Genomic DNA, 16,455 nt, shown 5'->3' on the forward strand with positions numbered 1-16,455 from the left:
AAACAAGATCACAATAATAATAATTAAAAAAAATACTATTTTTTAAGGCAAACATGTCAAAACATTCATGATTCATGCACATAATTCCATAACCAAACAATGCATTCCGTAATTAAATACTCCGTAGTATACAATATATATGCATGGTCCAAAATTACTAGTCATTTTCATGTACGAAAATCAAGGTGGGAGATTCATAATATAGTTTCAACATGATTTGCTGAGAAAACTTAACATCTCTTTCAAGCAGGATCTTAAACATTATGGTATTGAACCTCCATCATAATTACACAATTATTGTCATAATCATGATTAACAGCAATCCAAACAAATGTAACCATGTGCTAATTTGTTTTCGGTTTGTGCCGTTGTGCCTGCAATATTCCAGCATGTTACCTGTGTACAACCAAACTAGACTTTGTTTGCAGCACAAGACAGCAGGGTACTATAAAAGAAGGTACAAACTGTAAGATCATTATATTAGTACATAGGGAGAAAAAAAAAAAAAAAATCAGCCGCATTGAAAACATGGCTACAGGTTCGGTTCAACTCCTTGGCAACTCTCTTAATAAGAGGCTCAACAGCATTACACGTCTTGACATTGAATTACAGCTTTTTATCACGATCCAGTTAAAAGAATAAATTATAAGCCTATCATCTATGATTTACTTGTAAGTTGTACATTTCTGTCACAAAACTAAATAAAACCTAAAGTACAAAAATGAGGGCCACCATCGAGAATAGGCAGTCATAGCACTGCTCGGATGTGAGTGAGGCCTTTAAGGGTACATGCTCAACAAACTCACAGCGACAAACAAACGACAAACTAAAGTCTGTCAACCCCTGAAGTATACAGCCAGCACTGGCAGATATAACCTAATAGGCGCCAAACATCTTACGAAAATTCAACCAGCTTTTAGCAGAATGTTACTACCAAAACAGTGCTATGAGACGGGGGCAATATTTGAATATTCTTCTTGCCTTCCGTAGTTACCAACAATTTTAGAATAAAAGTTCCAAGACCTGCTTGCAATGGAGATGGGCCTTTGACCAAATGGATTTTCCTGGATGAATTTCTGGACATTCTCAGCCTCTGCCAGTCTTTCAAGATAATTACGAAGATCACCACCAGGCCCTGTCATGATTTCAAATTATGAAAAAAGCATTACACAATACTATAGATAATTCTACTTAAAATACGAAAATTGAAGGGGTAATGGCAGCAAATGTATTAAATTAATACAGAACAGAACCAACAAGAGGAGCTGACACGTGTATTTGAAATAAAACCAAGCACTAATATAGATCCAACCCAGGTAGATCAACAATAATACAGCATGTCAATTGTCAAATATGATTATCAAGCAGGACACTGAAACAAATACTATCCAGTAGCAAGTTACCCATAATATAAACTTCTATAATGGTTGAGGTAATATTACCTAGTGAATGATCACCAGCATTCTTGTAACTGTATGGACGCGGAAATATGGCTGTATTGGGCTGAACAACAGACGTACCAAAAAAGGTAAAGAGTATTAGAACAGTATCAGAGGTGACCTGACAATGATTGATGAATATAACACTGATCCAATGAAAGCCTATTCTGTGAACATATCTGAAGACAATGTATATAATTTAGCACCTACAGGATTCCGTAAAGCTTTGTATGGTGAATCATCCAACAATACTGTATTTGTTTCATTATAATATCCAGCATCCCAAGGAAGGCGTGACCCCTTGGTGTCCCACCACAGGTACTTAAGTTCCTTTAGAACAAGGGGCTTCTCCCTGTTTTCAAGGGTTTTGTATTCTGTAGCAGTACAATGGGATTGATCCTGGAAAGAGTTTCTCGCTTAGTCAGAAACCAAACTACAAAGGTCGAATTGAAAAAGGCATTAAGAGTATAAAACTATAATTGTGAGAAAATGCAACAATGAGAATTAAGTATCAAGATCAAACTAGAATCAAGACACAACATACAGATCGCAGAATATTTTTATTTGAAAAACAATGTGCCACTAATAATTGTGACATATTATGAAGCAAATTCAGAATAATAACTGTATGTTTTAACTTATTCTCAGCTATTAATCCATCTTAAGGAAAAAAAAAAAAAAAATCCCCCATAAGCAGCTAATCAACCACTTAAACTAATTGTTGAAAGATAAACTCATAAAAAAATTAAGAAAAGTGGTAAAGTTCAGTCTCTAAAATTATGTTTTTAAAAAAAAAATTAAAAAAAAGCAGATTTTACGACACTGCAGCACAACCGCGGCAGCTTTCAGTATGGACTGTAAACTCTGCTAGACCAGGAAAGGTAGAGGTTCTAAATGAGCATGACCTTACAACCAACTAGTCAGGAGTCACAGGCAAGCAGTTTTCTAAATTATCACTCTGAAGAATTTGCCAAATTTTCCTTCCTTTAGGAGGAACAACTAAATAAAAAAAAGCTTCCTAAACATCTTCTGATTTTTCGTGGCATATCTTAAATATATTTTTCCTCGTATATATCATGGAGTAGAACAGAAAGTAACAGTCACAATACCAGAAAAAGAATTGTAGCATTTGTACACAGTTATCTTACTTTATCATAAATTGGCAAGATTTTACTAATAGAACACTAATTGAAAAGACAAGCACATCATTATAACATATATAAACTCCATTGTTGGATATTAATGTCTTACCCAACAGAATCTTAACCTATCCTTGGAATCCTCCAAGAGAAAGTCTACCACCTTCTTCAAGTTCTGCCTGCAAGAAAAATTAGAGATCCCATAAGGCAATCAATCAGGTTACTGTTGCCAGAAACAAGAATGAGAATATATACTCCTTGTGCAGATATAACAGCAGCCACATCCAAGTATAATCAATAGCTATTCGTAACAACATAGCTACATTGAATTCATAGACACAAGGCAATAACAAAGACAATTATTGAAATTTCATAGACTAATACCTTTGAATTTCATATTATGGATAGTGTTACAGATGAGGATCTAATAAATTACCCAGCCTTGTCAAATTAGACATGTTTACAAGTTACAGGGTACTGAATACAACACTGGAGAAAACCAAAAGAATATTTTACAACAGATTCAATCAAGGAGAAAAAAAAAACCTCATAATCCACAAAAAGATGAGTGAATTGATAGAGATAATTACCTAGTTCTTGATGACCAAATGCCCACATCAAATCTATCAAAGCAGAACTGCAGAAATTCATCGCAGAAAGGACGTTTGAAGACTGAATTTACAACGGAAAAGTGTCAAACATAAATATGAAATCAATCAAAATAAGTAGAATAACACAAATTAAGGTGATGAATAAGTGAGATTAGGTAAAATTCTTTAACCTGCTTTCGTTGCCACCCTTGTATCCGGCTTATATCGATGACTATAACCCACGACTATGTCAACCAATATCCCATTCACATCAAGGACAAGAAGCTTTCTTCTAGAATTTGGCACAACTCCTTTTAATGACAATGGCAAAGCTTGCTGTTTCACAGGATTGTCACACATAGGCACATTTTCTAAATGGTTATTTTTTGAAGCACTAATCTTATCGACTGGAACACCAGATCCAGACATGATATTTGGGATACTCAAAGAAGTCTCTACCAAAGAACTGATTGGCATCACTTGTGTAGAGGAATCAGCTACATCTCCTTCCAAGGGTTCTTCAATAGTTGCGGATTTAGAACGCTTCTTTTTTTTCTTCTTCACCTTCTTTTTTAATTGGCCATCTATGAGCACATTCTCCAAATCATTATTATTAGAAGTGCTCAACTTCAAATCAACTGGATCACCAGATACAGACACAATATTTGGATTGCTAATAGAAGTCTCTACCACAGAACAGATAGGAGTCCCCAATTTTGAGACATCAGTTACCTCTACCTCCATGGTTTCTTCACAAGATGCAGCAGGTCTCTTCTTTTTACGCTTCTTCTTTACTTTCTTTTGAACTGGCTGGTCACGCATAAGTACATCCTCCAAATCATTATTTTTGGAAGCACTTGTCTCCATTTCAACTGGAACTCCAGATAAAGACAAGGTATTTGCATCACTCAAAGAAGTATCTAGCAGAGAACTGATTTGAATCCCCTGTTTTGAGGAATCAGCTGCCTCTTCTTTCATTGGTTCTTCACAAGATGCACTTGTTTCCATTTCAGAGCGCTTTCTTTTATTCTTCTTTGCCTGCTTTTTTTTATTCTTCTTCTTTACCTGCTTTATCACTGGATCTTCATCCATGAGGACATTTTGCAAATCATTATTATTGGAAGCACTCATCTTCACATCAGCTGGAATATCAGATACAGACACAATATCTGGATTGCTCAAGGAAGTCTTCTCCAAAGAACAGACAGGGGTATCCAGTTTCAAATCATTACATACTTCTCCCTTCCTGGTTTCTTCACACGAAGCATCAGGGCCCTTTTTTTTACGCCTTATCCTAAACTTCTTTTTGACTGGATGGTCATGCATGAGCACATTCTCCAAACCATTATTTCTGGTGGCACTCATCTCCATATCTACTGGAATGCTAGAAACATTCACAATATTTGGCTTACTCAATGAAGTGTCTACCACAGAACAGAATTCCACGCCCTGTTTTGAGGCATCAATTACCTCTTCTCTCGTAGGTTCTTCACAAGATATAGGCTGCCTTTTTTTACTCTTCTTCCTACAATAGGTTTTTATTGATGGTGTCAACTCTACAGTTTCATCTTTACCTTCCTGACCCGAATCAATGGGTGCTTCAGCATTGGCTTCGTGTACTAATATCGTCCGATCACTAGCCGATGGAGAAATAAGGTGCTTTCCACCTGAATATGTTGAGCCCAACTCCAGAGCATCTTGACTACTAGCAGGAGTAGCAGCTGCCCCCTCTGAACTATCTACTGCAACACTGTCTGCTGCTAATATCTCTTCATTTTGGTTAGTATGACTAGGTTGTAAAGCACATTTTACAGTATCAGCTTCATTTTTCATCCCCACAATCACAGTATTTGAACCAACACCGCCATTGGCATGCTGTTCAAGCTGCAAACCTTGAGTAACCACTTTTTCATGCATTTGAGGTGTAATCAGCTTGGAGTCATAATGTTCACAAGAGCGAGGGTTCACTGAAGTTTCTTCACATGTCCGCTGTTGGCCATTCACGTGATACACAGGCTTCTCATACCTATAAGAACGACGATCTGGATACTGAAATTGCGCAACATTGCGGGACCTACCTCCATATAAGTCAATCCGAGAATCACATCTACTAAACTTCCGGCTATGGAAATCATCTTGTAAGTTGATGGGAGACCTACTCCTGCTTCTTTGCCTTTTGAATGGCCGACTCCATAAACTAACATTCTCATGTCCTTTAGCAGAATTGCAAAAACTCCTATTTTTTTCTCCGGAAACTTCACAACTGAGCCCATCAACACGTCGCATGTCAAACCAACCATCAGATGCTTTTAGACTACTTTCACCTAACGAACTTTGATAGTTCTTGAAACCAGCAGGATCTTGAGCCGTCGTTGTATTGGCGTATTGATTTGCCACACCAAAATACCCAGAATCTCGAGCAGCTTCTGCGTTTGGTTTTTCATTCCAGTTGTAGGTAGAAGTAGCATATTCATGGAATCCATGGAGATATCTACACAGTTCTCCACGGGTACATCTACCCTTCGTAAACTGAAGGCAAACCTCTCGTATTGGCTTGTCACAACCAAAATTACCAGCCAACCTGTTTCTCTGCCTCTCATAAGACGAACTTCTTGCATTTACATCCATTTCTTCTCTGCTACCAGCCAACTGCACACCATCCTTTGTCAACCATGCTTTGTTTTGCTCACAGAAAGCATGTGTGTCACGACATGGTTGGTTTACATAATTATTGTGATCGTGACTTTGAGATATCCTGAAATTGGTAGCTATACTGCCATCAACGAAATGAGGAGATCTCGAAGTTCCAGAAACTACTTGACGTTGTTCAGCACTCCATGAATCAGACCTTGGTCTATCATACACAGTAACAGGGTGCAAATGTAAACAAGATGATCCACGATAACATCTTCCCCTGAGGTAATTTCGGCAGGGTGATTTTTCCCTGGACTCCCTCGAAAAAGCACCAGTTCTCAAAAGATTATGCATATTTTCTCTGTCATGCTCTTGAGATGTCCTCAAAGTGACATCTCGACTTCTTTCGCCAGAACCAGGGTAATTAAAAGTTTCTGTAATTCCTTGATGTTGAGTATTCAAATCATGTCTGGAACTGGCATATGTATTAACTGGGTGCCAACGTTTGCATGATGCTCCAAAATCACATTTGCCTCTGAGGAAATGCTGACAAGGAGATCTGCTCCTGCATTCTCTTGAAAAAGACATGATCGTTGAATTATTTTCCTTATTTGCTTCAACATGTTCCAGAGAAATCCTTCCAAAGTTGTCTCTATTCCTTCCATCAAAACCAGGATCTCTTACTGCTCTGTCTACTTGCTGCTGCTCTACTCTCGAATTATGAAAACTGGGCATTTCAGGGTGCAAATATGGGCAAGATACTCCACGGTAGCACCTTCCACTCTGAAATCTACGGCAAGGAGACCTGCGACCTCTTGATGAAAATTTAGCTGTGGAACCAGCTTCTTCATTTGTTCTATATAATTGTGAGTTTCCAACGGTTGAAACATCACCCAACTTTTCTGGCTCATTCTGACAGAACCTAGATCTATCATGTTCATCAGATTCAGAGTGTAAAAATCTACAAAATGCTCCACGAGTACAGTTGCCTCGTAAGTTGTCACGACATAAAGGCATTTGAACCTTATCATGTCTTAATTGATCGCCACTAATTCTCCTGGGGCACCATCGTTCTTCTGGATCCCGTTCCAAATGAGCACCGTTGCTGCTTACTGTACCATTAGGTTGTGTATGGAGTTGGCTGATATGCTGCTCCTGATACAAAGGTCTTTCGGAAACAGTTTGCTCCATTCTAGATCTCACTTAACGGCCACAAGTCTAATGCTTGCTCGGTTTCAAGAAGAGGGTATTTATCCAGCATTCTATTTTGCTTAAATTTCCAGCCCAAACTTGGTGAATTTCTCCACCTTTTAATTACAGTTGCTTGAGTCTGGAAGAATATCAAGTTACCACCATACAATCTCTATCCAAACAAAGAAACATGAAACAAAGTGTAATTAGGAAGGGAAATACGGTGAGATTTTCAGATCATTTGTATAAGAATATATTTGAAGATAATCCTAAAGAGGGATAGAATAAGGTTAAAAATGTCAATGAAGCCACTACAAATAAAAGTTGTATAAGCATTCAGATCAATTGATGTATAATGTACAGAGATCAGAAGCAGCCAAATTAGGACTAATCAAGAGTTCTACTACTAAAAAGACAAACAAAGAAAAATATAAGCAAATGTAGGAGCATGCAAAAGCAATCTGAACCTTCAGGGTGGAGAATGCCTTCTCCATTATTTAAGTCCCAATATTACAGAAGCAAACCAATTTTAAGTACAAACATTTGGCTATGGATAACAATAGCAAAACCTGGGGTACATAGATAATTTCACCTAAAGTACACATGTTGCATTCTTAACACTTCGGACAAGTATGGTTACTTTGGTCAGTCAGATACAATATTATATGAAAACATGTACGAACATTTTGCCTTGGAAGAACACATTAGAATTTGGTACCTAGACTCTAAATTGCACCTAAAAAACCAATGTTGCAGTCTTCACGCTTTGAGATTAATAAGTTTACTTAGGGAGTTAAACACCATAATTTACAATGAAAGTTAAAAAACACACGGATATTCCATATGTACAAACACTTAGCTGAGGATGATAATGCTAAAACCTTTATACAATTCGAGTACTCATATCGCATTGCCACACTCTTCAAACTTTGATTTGGGTATGTTACTTGAGAGTTGAGAAGTTACACCTTAATTTACAACAGAAACATAAATATTACGGAAGATAGCTGTGTGACTGTCCAATTCTCCGACAATACAAAGATGTTGGATCAGGGGTGGTAACAACCTAACAAATTAAGTAGAGATTGATTGGGGTAGTACTGTAGCAGATATAGCTCAGCTCAACTTACTTCATAGTCAAAATTGAAATTTCAAGCTCAACTCAATCTGAAATTGAAATTGATTTTAACCTGAGCTCAAGACGAGCTCCACTAACAAAACACAAGTAAAATAATATACTTGCTTAATTTACAATATTTCTAACTTATTTGCCAAAATTTTGCGATTCTTATAGTTTCGTGTCAAAATCAACATTGTTAATCATACATCATAGCTTATCTATTCCATGTAATCCATATATTTAAGCCAGTTTCATCTTTCATGAGCTTTTATGCCAAACTCAGCTTTCATTATAGCTCAACTATTCCATATAATTTATGTATTTAAGCTAGTTCGCGAGCTTTTATGCCAAGCTCGGCAATGCCTAGCACATCACATTATGGACCCAAGCCAAGCTTTAACCAAATCGAGCTCAGATCGATTACTAGTACATAAAATTAAGCTCGTAATTATCCTTAAATTTATTACTAATTGAATTCTAATCAAATCTAATATATCTAAACATTGAGGAATGCTACAGTTTTCTGTTCATCTATCTTTAATTGATCAAACCATGACCCCTTCCCTTCAAAAATCCCAATCTATAAATAAATGTAAATCAAACTCACAAATTCGCATATTTACAAATTCACAAATGCAATGACATAACCTAAAACAAATTTAAATAAACCTAGAAATGAAATCAGCAGAATATAACATAGTATATACTAAGATTCGAATCCATACCAAAAGTTCAGGACCACAAAATCAAATATCCGCAATTTTTCTCCCCCAATTTCAAAATTTCCAGAAATCATCAAACCAATTGAAAAATAACAATCAAATAAAGAGAAAGAAATAGCGTACCAAAATCAATTGAATCTTCAAATCATCGAAGCACTTGAAGACGAAAATCGAGAAAGAAAATTAGAGATTAATGAATAAAATTAGGGATTAAAGGACTGATTGAGGGTTTTGGTGATGTCAATCAGCCATTGAAGAGGGAAGAAAAGCTTGAAAGGGGAACACGAAGTACGGGGTTTTGGTTAAGGATACGGCTTATGGTTAACCCTAGTAATGTTCATACATTCTTAGACAACGTTTAGACAAAAGCCCAAACTCTTTTGCTTACTAGTTGCTGCATTTTGGATTCTTTTGGTAACAAGTTGAATTTGATAAATTCCGATTCTATATTCGACTCGTTTACTGTACCCTCCGTATGTATGTATGTTGCTAAAAAATTTATATGTGTCGGGTTTATAGTTTTACGTTAAGGCTTTAAGGGAGTGTTTGGTTTATAAAGGAGAAAGGGAAATAGAAAGCAACTCACAATTTAAATTTCTCCTAAGTTGGTTTTTAAAAAGTTGTGGGAAGAGGACTATTCAAAAATAATAATAAAAAAGAAAGAGGAAAGAGAAACAAACTAATCCATGCTTCCTTCATCTCTTTTTGTTACTTACATAGTGTATTTCTTTGGTATGTCCTTTCAAGATTTTTCTTATTATATAATTGGGTAAACTTACAACCCCACTTGCTTTCTCCCTCTATTACCTCATCAAATAATCTTGTACACAATTTTACTTTATTTTCTAATAATAAAGTTAACTTTGCTCTATGAAACAATAAAAATGGAACAGAGAGAATATACCAACATATCATCTTTTGTTTAGAGTATTTTTGCCTTCTTGTTTACTTACAAACCATTAAAATTTGAGATGTTATCCGACTTTTCTTATCCACTCCATTGCCAAATAAATACCTCAGTTTTTATAAACGACAAATTATATAAATGCCCAATTTTCAATTTAAAATTCTTTCATTACGGAGTATTATATTATTGTTTATCTATTTCCTAATGGTCCTCTAGTCCCATATTATATTATTTCACTCTATTAATTAGAGTTTTTTTAATAGGTAGTAATGCCTCACTTGTGTATATTTTTAATCAATTAAAACTTGTGTAAGACAACTATGTGTACACCTTAATGGAGCATGTATTTTCAAACGGTAGTAGTATTTCTTTATTACACAATTATGCTCCGTCTAACTTTTTTTTTTCCCCCTTTTGTCTCTCTTATTATTTTCACTTTTTATAATAAAATTTATAAAAATAAATTAAAAGAAGCTACATACACATTGATTAAAGATACTAAAAGTGTAACAATATAGTACTATTAACCCTTTAATTAAGTTATTTTTCTTTAAAGAATTCCTAAATGACACTAAATTTCATTAGATAAAGTCATACGACATTTATAATTGACAATTCACGATAATGAAACAAATTTAACAAAATCAAACAAGAATTAAGCTGGGAAGGGCTAAGAATCCAAATACATAAATATAACAATTCAGCATATTCTCGATTCGTTGTCTCATACAAAAAGCTTTTTGAGTGGATCCATCATCGCTTCGCAATTTTGTGAGAAAGTTAATTCTTGTCCTAATTCTGTAGCCTGAATTCGAGCCATAATCAATCGTAGCCTCGCACACCGGAGACCAAATTAAACACAACTAAATCCTTGTTATTTGAAGGAGTCCGAAAAACCTTGTCTTTCGAAAGAGATAGACCCTTTCTTTCGAGGGAGACATTATTATTGTAACCTAAAAACCAAAAAATTTAAAAGAAAATAATATTGGTGCTTTCCACCGTTGAAATCCGATGTAAGCCCCTTCAAATTTGACATGGAGGTTAGAGTTTAGGAGAGAGGAGAGAGAGAGTGGGCTAGGGTTAATAATTGACACAATTTCCTTCTAATTAAGTTGTAACTAGTTTTTGGGCAAAGGCGATGCCCCAGATTATTACATGGAACTGTTCAGTAATATATGTTGTAATTTATGATTCAATTTTCTTCTAATTAAATTTGTTGTTCATAATGTCATATGTTATATATTAATACTAGTTTTGGCCTCGTGCAATGCACGGATTTATAAAGTATAATTTATTAATAATAATAGTCAATCGATATAGAGTTAATTAACTTAAATAACTTATGTAACATTTTTTTCTTAAATTTAAATTTATTAATGTCTATCCTTTAAATTCTTATGTGTTACAAATATATATAAATAAAATTTATTAAGAGAATTTTAATTTTGTTAATAGAATTTTTATTTTACTTTTAAAAAAGCATTTTGGAGGGAAATTTTTTCTTAAAATTATGCCAAGTGTCCCATCCGGTGATTACTTTAGTATATAGTATAAAAGATAGATTTTGTATTCAAAAGATCACATAAAAAATCACATAGCTTGGTGGTAAGATAATAAGATAATTAGTTCTAGAATTAGAGATTTTGAGTTCAAATCTAATCTAGACTATATACATAATTAACAGGCTAAACAATCTTCTGAGGTCCAACTCTAGACAATCTTCTGACAAGAACCCCTGTCAAAGATCTCAAAATACCTAAAATCTAGAACTCAGTTTCATGCTCCTTAAGAATACATTTGTAAGACCAAGGCTGGCAAAATATTGTCCTCCACATGGAGTGTACTTGCCAAAATATAACTTAAAATTCCAAGATTTCAGATTGAGTCATAAAGCTGATGGGAAACCGCATCTATTTTCAGGAGTTCTGTAATGGATTGGCTAATTAAATTAAATGACAATGCTCAATTTAGAAGGACTGCTTCTCTATTAATTTGGACAGGGATAACAAGGGAGTAGCTTGAGGCTACCACTCTCTAAGAGTCCAAACCACTTGAGGTCGCTACTCTACAAGGATTGCCTTACAAATTTCTGGATACCTTCTACATGCTAAGATTACTACTCTTATACTAAGTTCCCTACATGTTCAAGATGACCTTAGGATTAAACATGTGACTTCTTAGCACAAATTAGGAAACATCAAGAAAAACATAATATAAGTAGACTGCTTCCCTTCCTTCTCTTCTTCTTTAATCAATCTGTCTTCTACTTAATTAGAGGCTTGTGTTCTTGGCTGTTGTGATTTGCTCGGCTGCTGTGAATTGTTGTTGTTGCTGCCTTGGTTTGACCTTCCTCCTAGCATAGACCCGCATAGGCTGTGGCTGACTTAAATCCATCACAAGTTCTTCTACAAGCTTCTTTAAAACAGCTGATGAATCCACGTTATCCTCTGCAGCCTTGAGATTTGAATCAGGCACACTCCCTGATCTACTTTCAGCAGAACGGAGGGCCTCATTTAGCTGTTGTTCTAAGCCCTCAATTTTATCCTAAAGAGAAAAATATAGTTGCAGTAATATTATGATTTCAGAAATAAGAAAATTGTTATTTTAAACCTCAAAAGTCAAAAGCATTATTTAAACAAAAAATCTTGTAAGTGACTGCTTTCACAGCAGAAAATAAAATAAACATATAAGAGCCATAGATTCTTCATTCTGCCTTTATTATGCGATAACAAACACTAGAAATGTAGAGGAAAGATAGGAGAGCGAATTTTGTTCAGGTCTTCTATCACTACTGCTTAGGGAAAGATATGGACATGAATATGCATGAAGATGACAATAATCTCCAAAGACCAATAATTCACATGCAATTAGTTCAAGAAACCAACAGCTTAAAGAGAAAAACATAGTTTGACATGAATATGCATGATAATGACTATAATCTCCAAAGACCAATAATTCACTTGCAAGCAATACACCATGAAGCTCATATGTATGGTTTGCATATCAATGAGCTAATCTATAAAGAGCACGTGATGAGCTATGAATACTCGACTATTTCTGCAGTTTCCAAAATATCATCCTGAGTGCAGGTGAGGAAGCTGCCAAGTGACAGTATCAAATAGAACACACCTGCAGGTTCTGAATCGTTGTATCTCTTTCTCTTATTTGCAACTTTTGTTCTTTCTCTACTTGCAATAATTGAGTAACTTGATTCCTAAGTTGAGCGTTCTGGTCATTCTCAATTTTATGCTTGTCAGCAAGTATTATATTTTCTACCTGCACCAGGATAGGACTCAAACTCTCAGAAAGAATGAGGAAATGAAAGCATAAGCTCAATACAAAAAAATTAATACAATTTTAATTCAATATGCAATATTGTCACACCCCACCCTATATAAAATTACCATTTGAATGTTATGGCAAAAGCATTCACGACAGTCTTAATCAGGGAAAAGCTAACTAACAGGCATTCAGCCTGGCTTGGAATAATATCGAAATGCCTATGAAAGATGATAAAACTAGTTAACGAACAGAATTATCTTTGATAAATTAATGAGCTAGAGTCCATTAAGCAAATCTCAAGACTCAACTAACTTGCACAAACTAAGATCCTTGTAGGGGTACCACGTCAAGTCATGTCAATTTTTGCAACTAGAAACCAGGAAAGCACAAACAGTTTTAAGAGACAGATAAAAAGACCCAAATATTTCAGGCAGCATGCCATTCGACATGACTGAAAGATCCTGGACACGCCTGCATTTGATCAGCTACAATCTGACAAAATATGCATAAATTGTCTAATAAGTTTGTAATTAATTTTTTCATTGCCTAATGTATACAAGGAAAGAATGGTTCCTTACGTTGTAACACAGAACGAGGAATAAAATGTTGGCAGATCCTAAAATTAGGGATGCATTTAAGACAGTAATATAAGTAGCCTGTTCATGGCTTGATAAATAGAACACAAACATTCATAAATTTGTGGATTATTGACAATCAACAAAAACCAAAATTTGACATGAGATCAATTAATTCAAATCTAATGAAAAAGAGTTTCTAAAATGCCGACTCAAATAAAATTTATCATCAATGCTGCAAAAACCCTACATCCATTACTAAGCAATTTTGAGGCATCAGTCACTCTACTACCACGGTTTCTTCACAAGATGTATCAGGTCTCTTTACTTTCTTTTTAGTTGGCTGGTCGCGCATAAGTACATTCTCCAAATCATTATTTTTGGAGGCACTTATCTCCATTTCAACTGGAACTCCAGATAAAGACATGGTATTTGCATCACTCAAAGAAGTATCTAGCCAAGAATTGAATTGCATCCCCTGTTTTGAGGGATCAGCTACCTCTTCTTTCATTGGTTCTTCATAACATGCACTTGTTTCCATTTTAGAGCGCTTTTTTTTTATTCTTCTTGTTTGCCTTCTTTTTCACATCAGCTGGAATATCAGATACAGACACAATATCAGAGGTAGAAGTAGCATATTCATGGTATCCATAGAGATATTTGCACAGTTCTCCACGGAAACATCTACCCATCGTAAACTTAAGGCAAACTTGTCGTATTGGCTTGTCGCAACCAACATTACCAGCCAACCTGTTTCCCTGCATCTTATATGACCAACTTCTTGCAGTTACATCCATTCCTTCTCTGCTACCAGCCAACTGCACGCCAACCTTTGTCAACCATGCTTTGTTTTGCTCACAGAAAGCATGTGTGTCACGATATGGTTGGTTTGCATAGTTCTTGTGATCGTGATTTTGAGATGTCAAACTTTTAGTTATTGGAAGAATATCAAGCTGCCACCATACAATCTCTATCCAAAAAAGAAACATGAAACAAAGTGTAATTAGAAAGGGAAAAAAGTGAGATTTTCAGATCATTTGTATAAGAATACATCTGAAGATAATCCTAAAGGAGGCTAGAAATACGGTTAAAAATGTCAATGATGCCACTACAAATAAAATTTGTATAACCATTCAGAATTTCAGATGAATTGATGTATAATGTACAGAGATCAGATGCAGGCATGCAGCTAGGACTAATCAGGAGTTTTACACCTTAATTTACAGTAGAAACACAAGACGAGCTTAGCTATGCCATGTAATGAGGTATATTTAAGCCAGTTTATGAGCTTTTATGCCAAACTTGGCATTCATTATAGCTCCACTATTCCATATAATTGATATATTTAAGCTAGTTTGCTACGCCAAGCTCGGCAATTCATTATACCTTTTCGGCTAATCCGGATTCAGGATCAGTTCTGAGTGGTTAGGTTCCAGTCTCCTTCTAATTGTTGTTGGGAAGGATCGAACGCACGGTCCACCCTACCAAGGGTGGACTGTGTAGTCCCAATCAACATTGGTAATTTAGTTATAGTCAAGTCTAATAAATGAATCAAACTAAAAAATTCGCAAATTCAAAAATGCAATTACATAACCTAAAATAAATTAAAATAAACCTAGAATTGAAAATAACCATCAAATAAATAAATTAAAATCTCATGACCACATAATCAAAAGTTCACAATTTTCCCCCCAATTTCAGAAATCATCAACGAATTGAAAAATAACCATCAAATAAAGAGAGAGAAAGAGCGTACCGAAATCAATTGAATCTTCAAATCATCGAAACAGTTGAAGACGAAAATCGAGAATAAAAAGTAGAGATTAATGAATAAAATGAGGGATAAAAGGAGTAATTGAGGGTTTTGAAGATGTCAATCAGTCATTAAAGGGGAAAGAAAAGCTTGAAAGGGAACAACAGAGACAAGGTTTTGGTTAAGGATACGACTTAACTACTTAAGTATTCTTCTTACTCCCGGTTTTTTTTGAAGTGCCCTATTGTGCCTGTCAAATAAAAAGTGCCCTATTGTGGTGTGCGCGGCATTTATTTTTATTTTTTTATTTTTTTTTTTTAAAAAAAAAAAAAAGTAAAATAAGGTACTTTCATTACTTCGTATACAATCCTCTTAGCTCTTCTTTTTTGTACTTAATACGAAGTATAATCCTTATTGATGTTGAAATGACTAAAAGTATCCTATTAGCAAAAGGAGAATATTAATTCCTCTTAGAGCATGCTCAGCCATTGACCATTGGGGTCGGTTATTGGGAGAGAAACTAAAAAAATAAACAGAGAGAAAAACTTGGGGAAATTTTGCAGTAACTAGGGGTCTATTCTCTTCCGTTGAAATTCAGTTTAGTTCAGTTCAGCTCTTAATTTACATCTAATGATATTGCTAATGATATAAAGCCAAATTTCATTCTTTTAAGCTCTTATGACGATGACGACGACGACGACAACAACAACAACAACAACAATAATAATAATAATAATAATAATAACAATAATAATTGAAATAATAATACTAATAATAATAATCAATAAATAATAATAATAATAATAATAATAATCAATAAATAATAATAATAATATTATTATTATTATTATTGTGTACATTTGTATATACACATATGTATAGTAATAAACAATCAATAAATAATCAAAGATCACTAATCCGTAGTTAAAATCACTAATTAATAAGTTCAGTTCAGTACAATTCAGTTCAGTTCAGTTCACTTCAGCTGAGTTCAATCAATCGGAACAGGCCCTAGGTTATTCCTATAACCGGTTATTTGCCTTTGGTTATGCAATAAAATATTACAAGTGTATGGGATTTTATGACTACTCATGATGATGTGG

General features: G+C 34.9%; 1 protein-coding gene across 4 annotated transcripts; it reads right to left on the reverse strand.

Moving 5' to 3' along the window:
• Window positions 1-443: 443 nt before the first annotated feature.
• On the reverse strand, window positions 444-15,674 carry LOC110722205. 4 transcript variants are annotated; one of them, XM_021901472.1, is made up of 7 exons: window positions 15,356-15,674; window positions 3,360-7,165; window positions 3,169-3,250; window positions 2,691-2,757; window positions 1,650-1,838; window positions 1,443-1,503; window positions 444-1,135 (listed from the first exon to the last, which is right to left on the reverse strand). In XM_021901472.1, the coding sequence occupies exons 2-7, from the start codon at window positions 6,991-6,993 to the stop codon at window positions 945-947; spliced, it is 4,224 nt and encodes a 1,407-aa protein (XP_021757164.1). In that variant the 5' UTR covers window positions 6,994-7,165; window positions 15,356-15,674; the 3' UTR covers window positions 444-944. The 4 variants fall into 4 exon arrangements, 3 of the variants coding, with proteins under 3 accessions (XP_021757164.1, XP_021757163.1, XP_021757165.1); XM_021901471.1 differs by lacking the exon at window positions 15,356-15,674 and adding an exon at window positions 8,959-9,282; XM_021901473.1 differs by lacking the exon at window positions 15,356-15,674 and adding an exon at window positions 8,959-9,283 and having other exon boundaries at window positions 1,005-1,135; window positions 1,646-1,838.
• Between the last annotated feature and the right edge of the window lie 781 nt (window positions 15,675-16,455).

Source organism: Chenopodium quinoa, unplaced genomic scaffold, assembly GCF_001683475.1.
Source record: "Chenopodium quinoa cultivar QQ74 unplaced genomic scaffold, ASM168347v1, whole genome shotgun sequence".
Classification (NCBI taxonomy): Eukaryota; Viridiplantae; Streptophyta; class Magnoliopsida; order Caryophyllales; family Amaranthaceae; genus Chenopodium; species Chenopodium quinoa.